General features: G+C 37.1%; 1 protein-coding gene across 1 annotated transcript in view; it reads left to right on the top strand.

Moving 5' to 3' along the window:
• LOC118733983 (putative ATP-dependent RNA helicase TDRD12) overlaps positions 1-8,583 on the top strand; it is a 38,063-nt gene extending 29,480 nt beyond the window's left edge. The window contains exons 4-10 of the mRNA XM_036463648.1: positions 41-220; positions 2,381-2,452; positions 2,523-2,878; positions 2,947-4,402; positions 4,462-4,965; positions 5,041-5,973; positions 6,476-8,583. Of these exons, the coding sequence (XP_036319541.1) occupies positions 41-220; positions 2,381-2,452; positions 2,523-2,878; positions 2,947-4,402; positions 4,462-4,965; positions 5,041-5,973; positions 6,476-8,173 (5,199 nt within the window). The 3' untranslated portion in view covers positions 8,174-8,583. The remainder of the gene's footprint in view (positions 1-40; positions 221-2,380; positions 2,453-2,522; positions 2,879-2,946; positions 4,403-4,461; positions 4,966-5,040; positions 5,974-6,475) is intronic.
• Positions 8,584-10,911: the final 2,328 nt, after the last annotated feature.

Raw genomic sequence — 10,911 nt, 5'->3', positions numbered from 1 at the left:
AGCTGCAATAAAATCAATTAACATTTTCCTTACTCAATAGAAACGCTTGGAACATATTAAAGCAGATATGATTGAAACTAATAAATATGATGGTATGAAAGAGGAACCAACTAACAACAGCAAGAATCAAAATCACACACAATTAAGCAGCCAAAGTGAACACATCGCCGCGCCTAAGACCAGCGCTCATATTAGCCGTTTGATGAACTTGCGCAAGAAGGTAATCCTAGAAAATATTCAGAATTCATCCTAAAAATTCTTAACATATGTATGTATGCATGTTTGTTTGTATATGAAAACGAAGTGAATGCTTAATGTTGAATGTACAATTTTTATATGTTACTATCCATTGTTACTAACAGCATAACGACTAAGAGGAGTAAAGAATATGCTGTTTATTGTTAATTGGCAATATAAGTTTGTGGAAGTAAAAAATGATGTTTTTACTAAATTACTGGTTCGACTTATTCATATACATACACCTAATTAACAAACCGAATTCGCTATACTGTAAAACGTAATTTTTAAGCAAAAAACAAAACCGACTTCAATTCTCATTTAAAAATTTAAGATTATCGTTAATTTCTCCATGATCCAATGATCGAAGATTTAAACCAAATTGGTATGGGAACACCTGTGAGGTAACACCTTTCCTTAAAAAAAAAAGAATTATAGAAATCGGTTACCGTGGTCCAAAGTTATGCGGTAACATACATATCTAATAAAAAAAATCCTACGAATTGATAACCTTCCTCCTTTTTGTGAAGTCGGTTAAAACCCGTTCATCAAGACTTTGATAAAATCCTTTTTCTTGTGAGTGTTAGTTAAATAATCGCTTAAACTTATAGCAAAATAATGTGAATAACATAACGCTAAAAAATTTGCAGAATGTACTTATGACGAATGTATGCCAGAAAAAAACGGAAACTAAGCGCTATAAAAAGCTACATAAATTACCAAAATATGCTCTTAAATATGTTAAATCAATGAAGTTTAATTTAATTTTTCTAATATTTTTATTCAATATTCTCGGAATTGCGGTTTAGGAAACATGCTTTTTTAAATTATCAGTCGAAAATGGCATTCTCTTGTCATTTAAAATTGTTGAGTAATTAGAAAAACTCCTTTCCCCATCCGTAGATATAGTTGGAAAAAATTTAAATAAATCTAGTTCTGCTGGGGAGTATTTCGATAGTTGTGGAGCCAGTGAATAATACGTATTTTATTTTAGCAAAATCCAAATTGTTCATATTATCAAGATTATATTATTCCATATACAAAGGTAAATTGCTTTTTATTAAATTTTGTATGCATTTCATTCATTGCAGTCTTACAAAGTAAACAAATCTGGAATATGAGTTCTTTAGAACACATTTTCATAATATATGAAGCTTCACAAACGAATCAACGCAAGGCACGGGTTATTTTAAAACTGACAGAAAATTACATGGAAACAATAAGCAAAACTAATTCTGCAGCAGCTGTGTAACCAATATATGATCTAAACATACATTTTTTTTTGTTTCTTTCATGATTTTATGCTCTTAAAGCATTCCATTTTTGAGAATTAGGATGCTCACGCTATACAGCGTTTCAATCGTTCATACTACAGAGTAGCCAATATAAAAAATAGACTGTTCACCCAAGCGAGTATTCATGGTACCCTATGTTCATGCTACCCCGAGTTCACTGTACTTTCAACTTTTGGTGAATATATGTACATATACATAGTTACCTTAACTCGCAAAGGGCCTAACCAATAATTTTTTTCACAGGTTTTGGGAGGGTATATGGAAATACACCTTCAATAAAAAGTGTTAGTACCAGAAACAACGCAGTTACATGCCAATTTTTAAAAAGCCCTACCTGGTTTTGATATTATTCTATATTTATTGTTTCTCCTGTAAAATAAAAAAAAAAATGTTGGTTACATAAGGCCTTTGTGAATTAAAATTTCGATATGTATATTTGTGTTCAACCTTTAGTAATGTTCTTTCACAGTCGTCGCAGTTTTTAAACTTTCTTTCAGTGTCAAACCTTTTGTTTGAAACTTTTTAATACCTACTATCAAACAACCAAAATTTGCCTTAATGAACTCCAACTTGTTTAACGCATTTCTATCGTTTTCTCTCCCGAAAATTAAAAAAAAAAATTTCTCAGATATGCAAAAATGAGCACGCAAATCAAATATATTCAAAAACAAACAAAATTGCAAGATATATGCAAAATAAGCTTTTTAAAGCATTTGTTTAGATTTGTCAGCCTTGCTTATGATTGACAACTGGTTCTACTTTTTCCCATAACTCATGATTTGTTATCTTCAAAATCTCTATAATGGTTCATTAGTATGAGGGTAAAACTATGCAATGCTCTTTTTCAGGTTAAGGATATTAAGAAAGACTCGCAATTCGAGCTCACTGATTCGAGATCACGTTTGTGGCCACCTGCAGAGGTTTGTTTGAAATGATCAAACGCTTGTAAGGGTCTAGCAAGTACAACACTGTAATTTTTTTCTTTTTAAGTCGCTTAACGAAAAATCTACATTCCATGGCTTACGTATGATACCAGCTGGCTTCGATATCACCAACCTGAATCATTACAAAGACGAAAAGAATCATTGGCATCGTAAAGCGACCACCCGTTTTGATTATGTACCACATGACTCTCATATACAAGAACTGAATGAAGAGGAACATACGAATCATCGTTCGCGAGGTCGACATGCCGAAAGCTCATCAAAGCAAAATAAGAGCATTTTAGACACAACTGTGCCAAAACTAAATGAGGATCCTATAGACTTTGGCAATTTCTCTAGTCATGAGGTAAAGAGCAGCATACCCAAAGCGGAAGAGCAGCAATCATCACCCAGTGGAAGCAAGTAATACCCAGCAAAAGAAATTTTAAATCCGATACTAATACAATTGTATATAATTTGAAATATTTCAGTTTAAGCTCCCCTGCTCCGCGAAAATATGGTAGCCGCCGTTCGCTTAAATCTCCATCTGCTCAAATAAATAAAATTGATGAAATACTTCGCAGTGCTTATGACGAAAAGGAAGGTGGCAATGATGAGATACTGGACTTGAAAAATCTCAACTCCAGCGGCTGCAAAGATGAGTCTGATAACACGGAGCTGTATTCTGCTGAAGACGGAAATAACGGCGGGTCTACGTCGGGAAATGAACAATTTTCTTCTGATCAGCATTCATCCAATAACCGCTCATTGATTAGAAGTCGCTTGCAAAAAAAATTGACTGCACAACATGCACACTTAAAGCATATAGAAGAACAACTAACGTCCGAACTGAATGGATCTAAGCCCGAATCCTTTCGTGTTCAGTTGCCGCAAGTATGTGACTTACTAGAAGTTGAGGGTGAGCATAAACTAAAAACTAAATTCATTGACCATTTGGTGCTGGCCCATTCTAAAGTGCCGCTAACCTCGCTATCAACCATATCAGAAGCGTTCTTTCTCAAAGAGATACACGACGAAATGGAGAATATGCGTGTTACCAAGCTGTATCGCATACAAGCTTACTCTTGGCCGCACTTGTTGCGTGGAAATTCACTCTTTGTCGTGAACCCAAATAAGTCTGGCAAAACATGGAGCTATTTGCCTGCGATTTGCAGTTTGGTGGCTTATCGCATACAAAGTGGTCGCCTAGCCGAGACTTATGGTCCTGTCGCTATAATCTTAGTCGCCACTTCGGCACATGTTGAGGTTGTGCATAGCCATTGTAAGCGCTTGCTTTTAGGCGTGCGGCCGGCAGTGACGACAGTTCCCTCATATGGAATCCGCAATGCAAATGATGCAAAAATCCAATTGCTTAATAGTTGCGGCATATTGATAGCGACGCCAGCTAGTTTATTGCGTCTTTTGCATGATAACGAAAATGAATCGTTAATTGACATAGAGCGGCTCAAGCACTTCGTTATTGATGATTTAGATTTGATGCTTTCGCGTTCTCAGGACGATATAGAAACGGTTTTGAAGACGTTCTTCATTATGTCTAAGCGTAGCGGGAACAAAGACACAGCGCAAGCAAACTTGGGTTGGCAGTTAGTGGTAACATCACGTGATTGGGATTCGTTGCTTGTGGCATTGATGCGTAAATCAAACCAACCGTTGCTCTTAATAGGAGATTTTCTGGAGGCGGCTGTGTACGGCAGAGTGATGATATCTATTAAACTGTGTCCCAGCGAGCGTAAGATCGGGACAATTTTGGAATTTATAGAACAAAACGCACTGGAAAACGAACATATTCTTGTGCTGTGTAACAGCGACGATGATGTCTATGAAGTGGTGGATGCGCTTACTACCTCCGCGTATGTGTGTATTGCCTACGACAGCCACGCTTCATCGGATGTGCGCATCTTAATCGAGGAATGGAAGAAAAAGAAGGTAACACACTTGAATACTACGTTTTTCATTTAATATTTATATGAATATTTTAATTTTAGGTAATGTCCTCGCGCATCGTAGTTTGCGCCGATTCCTCGTTTACAGATCTACGAATCCAAAATGTGTCATATGTCATACATTTTTCCATGCCCACATCTTGGACCAAATTTACAGCACGCTTTTCAGCATTAGCGCAAACCTATGACAATTATGTAAGTAAGAATTTCGAGATGCCCACTGGCTCGGACCGACCAACCGCGCGCTCCTTGATATTGCTTGACGAAGAGAATAGCATTCAGCTGCCGCGTTTGATGGATTTCATGAAAAGGCATGATCAATTGAGATTGATACACGCAGATATTTTAGCTGTGTCCAAGCGAGTGTTGATTGAACGTGAAGAAGGGAGAATACTACAAGGCACACGTATGTGCCCTTATGTACTTGAATTTGGGGAGTGTGATGAGGCGCGCTGTGACTTCCGTCATAACCTTACGCGTTTCGATGCAGTTTCTAAAAAGGATCACATTCCCACAGCCGGCGACATCCGCATACTAATATTAAAAGTTTGTAGTGGTCAAATTTCCAGATACTGGAATTTGTGTAACAATTTTTATTTTTTTTGTTGGCATTTTCAATAGGTATTTTCACCCACTCATTATGCCGCCCGTTTGCTACAACATCGCTCACCAAACTCCACCAAATGGAAAGATATTCGACGCTCCAAGGAAGTCTGCAATTTCAGCATGCAAATGAATTTGCATTATTTGAAACGAGAGAATTGGAATATGCATTGGCCACTACATATAGGCGATTTGTGTATTTACAAATATGCGGATTCGTATCAACGGGCTCGTATTCTTGAATTGCCAGATGTGCGAAATACGGACATTATTAAAACTATAAAACTAACTGTGAAATTGATTGACGAAGGTAGCATCATTTCTAGTGTTAAATCCGATGAACTTTTCGTGTGCCATGACAAATTTAAAGACTTTCCTGCGCAAGCAATTAACATACGGCTCTCAGGTGTCGTTCCATTCGACAACGAGCGCACCTGGGATACGAAGGCCACTAAAACTGTACAAAAGTGGATAATGACCGATATTAAAAAGAATGAGTGCGTACATGTAAGCATCAATTTCACACTTACCGACACAGTTTGGATAAACAACGTAATTGTGATGGAGCAGCTCGAAAAGGTGGGACAATATGTGTACCATTTGAATTTGAAGCGCTCACTGTTGGAGAAAAATATTGCGTCAGCAGCTGATTGCAAACGACAGAGCATACGTGAAATAGCAAAAGAATTACAATTACTTGCAAGTGACGATGCAGATGCCACAGTTAGTGACTCTGAAATGGATTTCAAGAGTTGTAGTGAGCACGATACAAGTAACCTAATAAAATTTTCCTCTAATGATGTGACTATGGAAAGTGAAATGCTACTACAGGCGGACAATCAAGAAAAAAACATAAAAGAGGTGCAGAAATCTGAAGAGCCAACCAAAACCAATGGTGTCAAAGAAGATGATGAACAAGAAGATTGGGATGCACAATTAGGTGCTAATGAGGTTAGTGTGCCACAATTGAAAGTAAGCAGACGAGTTTTGCGACATCGACAGCGAAACGGTTTACTCAGTCAAATGTGATGTGATTAAAGAATATTTCGACTTATAGGATAAATGCACATAAAAACAAGCTCATAGGGGTTAGGTAAGGCAGCGCAGTCGAAAAATGGGGACTTAATTGAATGAATTATTGAATGACCAAATTCTAAGACAGAAAGCACTTTAACATACTAAAAGTATTAAAAATGAGTCAATATGTGCGCGGAAAACAAACTAAAAAGTTCGTGGGTGGATATTTTAAGAGCAGTTTGATATTGCAGACAAGTTTGTAATTACAATTGTGGAAAATCTACATACTCCATTATCATAACACTTTCCAAACGTTCGCAAGCGTTTGATATGTCTTTCAAATCAACGAAACATTCTCCGCATCATTTTCGACTGTGGACCTGCTATTTTTAATTTAAAACGCTCATATCACGACACTAATGAACTCATTTTGCAGATTTATTTGCCCCTACGAACAGACGACGCCCCTGAAAAAAACGATCCGGTGCCAACGACAATATTGTCTCAAATTGATCAACTCGACGTTTTAACCACCAAAACATGGAAGGAAGAGTGGCTTGAATTGCCCATAGAGGAGATTGTTAAGGTGGAAATTGGAAGTGAGGAAGAAAATGGTAATTGGGGTGACATTTATTTGCAACATGTCAGCGATGAACAAATGCAAATATTCGATGAATTACTCGAGTTAACCAAATCTCACGTAAGACAGTTACAGCAAAAGACGTTAATGCCGTTTCCTGCATCTTGGTTCAAGCCTATGCAAAATTGTATCGTACACTATGAAGATAGGTACTTGCGCGCCAAGCTGTATGGCATATTTAGTACCGATTCTTCAATTGGCGCCTCTTCTTCGTCTATATATCGTTTCTTTTTATGCGATTACGCATGTTTCATAATGGCAAAACCTGAAGATTTGTATAATGACTTTTTGTATCCAACCACCAAAGAAATAGTGGAGTTTACACCTTATCAGGCGGTGCATTGTTCTCTTGCTGGAATTCAGCTAAATCGATTTGCGAAGACTTTCAAAGTAACCAAAGATTATCTGTTTGCATATGCGGTAAAAGCACAAGAAACAACACCGGTAGACATACCTGACTTCCACATAAAATCTTACGCAATTCTGTTGTATGAAAATGAAACAGAAAACGATTTAAAAACGATTGAAATGCTCAATAAAGCTTTAATTAGTAACGGTGTTGCCACTGTAGATGAAAAAACAAAACACTTTCTGAATATTAAAATAAAACTACCGGAAGTACCTAAGGATTTGTGTAATTTTCATGAACTTTTGTGCTGCATACAACGCTCGTTTCAACTAGAGATGGAGGAGGCTAAGTACTCGGTATCTCCATCACCATTGCAAGCAATTGAACCACCTAAACTTCAAGCACCACAAGAAAAGGAGCCGGTCACCGGTAGTGTCATTAATCCGCACAGACCCTACAAATCATTAAATTCCAAACGTCATGGCGTTTCTAGCGGTAGTGATGAAGAGCCCTTGCTATCGTCGACGACCAAAACTTCAAGCAGCAGCGATAACGATCAGTCATTTAGCTCACCATCCACAGCACATGATACCACATCCTCATCGATATCTAGCTGCGCGCCTCCACCAGCATTACTAACGAAACACAAACGCCCACATGTTACCTGGTACGATACAGATTGTTTCATCTATTTGGTCATAAACGCGCCCGATATTAACGACTATTACCTAGAAGTAACTGCTGACAGCTTGGTATTTTACGCCATAATTAACGATCAACCACATGCACTAGTGCTCAACTTTCTGGGTATTGTGGAGCCTTCGTTGATTTCACACGAAATACGCGGTTTAAATGTGATGGTGCGTTTGGTCAAGGGCGTATTCATGAAGTGGCCACGTCTATTGCAACAGTCGATGCGGTACCCATGGATCACTTTCAATTTGAACGCCATTGATTTGACGGAGGTGGAGAAGTTGCTGCCACAACAGCAACTGGAAATGATTCTGCAGAAAACAGCAGCACTTAACCGCAGCGACAGTTATAGTAGTGATGAATCTGATGACGAAGAACGCAATCTATTTCAAACATTTACACCCATAATTAACAGCGAGGATATACATGATCCCACTGTTGAGATATTTTGACACCAAAAGGCAATGAATGGCTTGGATCGTCGGCTTGGGAGTTTTGTATTTGGCATTCAGATGGCGTTCGGCTTGCATTTCTAAAATGTTACCCATTCTTAGACAACGAATTTAAACACATTCATATTTTTGAATATACCAAATAACTGTTTTTTTTTTGTTTTGAGAATTTCTTTTACTATTACTTTGAGTAACTACTTGTATAAAATTTTAAGAAACCTACAAGCATACATTAATAAGTGACTTTTGAATGAAATTCCGCTGCGTTAATATGTACATATTTACATTTATCGTATACATACACACCATATATACCTTAAGAATTTCGAATATAAGTTCTGGGATTTCCAAAGCTAATAGTTTTTGTTCTGAATAAATGTATAAAGAGTGATTCTTATACTCGTATGTAATATGAAATTTTTTTTTGTTTGGGAGGGTCTGGGATTAAAATATATACATACTAGCAGACCCGGCGAACTTCGTCCCGCCCAAAATTAATTTTTTTATTGGAACATTTGGTCCAACGTTTTCGCCAGCAATTCACGTTCACGTCTGGTTTTGTGGTCGACAGAAGGCATATCCTCCATTGCCGTCTTAAATAACCTGACGAAAGCGTTATACCGGGAAGAAGTCCTTGCGGCTCGATAGTGAATCGTCCTTGAATCTGTATAGTATAGTTGGTGGAATTTTCTAAACTGGAGAGTATCATTGGTCCACATTTTGTTTAGTCCCCGTAAGCAAGGACCGCAATGGTTCTGATGGTTGATTTAACGGGAGTAATTTAACTTTGATCCCTGGCGCCTCCAAATCGACTATTTGTAGCAATAACTCGGCTCCAGCGCCACTAAAAATTATCATTAAAATCGTTTCGGTCGTTTAGGAGAAGTTAAGCCACCAGAATAAGTATTTTACATACATTTTTTCCCATACAAAAAACTCTCACGCATTAGTTATACGGAGAAAATGCGCAACATCATCAGCGAAAAAAATTCTCAAAAATCAACGGTATCTTATAGCCATTAAAAACTTGCACTTTATGATACTGAAATTGAGTGAACTATAAAACTGCATACTCAAAATTTGGTGCCATTTGATGCAAAATGAACTATATTTCTATAAAAAATTGGCAAAAAAATTTATTATGAAAAAGAAAAAACACTGTATTCTGGGTGTATATATTTACAGATAGGTAAAAGTTTCAATATGTTTGGAAAGCGCCATGTCCCTTTTCCAGTAGCCCAAAAATCTCTATATCAATTTCCAGGACACTACCACAAATACTTTCAGAGATATACGGTATGAAAAATTCGATATGTATGGGTGATGCCACGCTCCGTTAATATATCGAAAGTCTGCAGTAGTGTCCAAAATTTCAAAAAATCGGTACAGCCGTTCGCGAGATCAACTCTTATAAAAAAAGGAACTTTTCTTTTTATAATTAGTGTAGTTAACACAGGCCAACACCAATTTGCGGCAAATGTTGAAGCTGGTTTTGATAGGCTTTTTTGTGCTGATTAAGAATGCATAAGTATAAAGTTTCCATCAGCTGCAGATTTTGAGAAAAATGTGATGAAAGTGTCAAAAAATCGGGTTTTTTGCAATATTTGAGAAGCTCTTGCAATGAAACAAAAGATGATAGAACCTTCCACTTGATTCACAATTATCCGAAATTTTCCAAGCTTTCGTCGAAAAAAAATCAAATTTTTCGCGTTCTTCCGGATTTTTCCAAGTTTTCCACTTAGAATTTTATATTTTTCCATTCGAAAGCCATTCAGAAGGATTTGCACACAAAATTCCATACAAAAATATAAAATTCCAATTTTTCCAATTTCCCGACTTTCCCGGAGGGTTTCCCCAAAATTTTCTTTCCCCTGGCAATTACGAATAACTAAAAAAAATGTTTGCCAAATCGGCCCAACCGTTCTCAATTGATGAATTACTATACATTTTTCACACCATTTTTATACCCGAGCGCACTTGTGCACAAGGGTATATTAATTTTGTTCACATAACGGTTGTTTGTAACAGCCAATACGAATCGAGATAGATATAGACAAATGTATACATAAATGATCAGGATAAAAAAAGAAATCGATTAAGCCATGTCTGTCTGTCCGTCCGTCTGTCCGTCTGTCCGTCTGTCCGTCTGTCCGTCTGTCCGTGTACACGATAACTCGAGCAAAAATTGAGATATCTCAACGAAATTTGGTATGTAGGTTTCCCTTAATCCAAGGTAGGTTGCTATTGAAAATGGGCGAAATCGGACTGTAACCACGCCCACTTCCCATATAACGGTAATTTCCAGAAATACGAAAACTGCGATATTTTAGTAACTACTGAAGATAAATCACTCAAAATTGGTATTTACAATAATTTTTTGACAAAAAATAATAATATTATACATTTTTGGAAAATGGGCGTAGCCACGCCCACTTATGGTTACATGTGTATATCTTGGTAACCGCTGTACCAATTTCTACCAAACTTGGCACAGTTGTCGGCCTTCGTACAGCATACAAAATCGTCTAAAATTTTTAAAATCGGACGATAACCACGCCCACATCCCATATAACGGTAATTTAGAGAAATACAAAATCTTCGATAAATCAGTAAATATTGAAGCTAATTTATTCAAAATTGATGCTTGCAACAATTCTTTACCAAGAAATACGTTTGTGATAAATTTTTGGAAAATGGGCGTGGCACCGCCCACTTATGATCACATATATGTATCTCAG

Source organism: Rhagoletis pomonella, unplaced genomic scaffold (genome assembly GCF_013731165.1).
Source record: "Rhagoletis pomonella isolate Grant_MI unplaced genomic scaffold, Rhpom_1.0 Rhpom_scaffold_00002, whole genome shotgun sequence".
In the NCBI taxonomy this organism is placed as follows: Eukaryota; Metazoa; Arthropoda; class Insecta; order Diptera; family Tephritidae; genus Rhagoletis; species Rhagoletis pomonella.
Note: the sequence above shows the minus strand (reverse complement) of the source record. Positions and strands in the feature narration are given on the sequence as shown.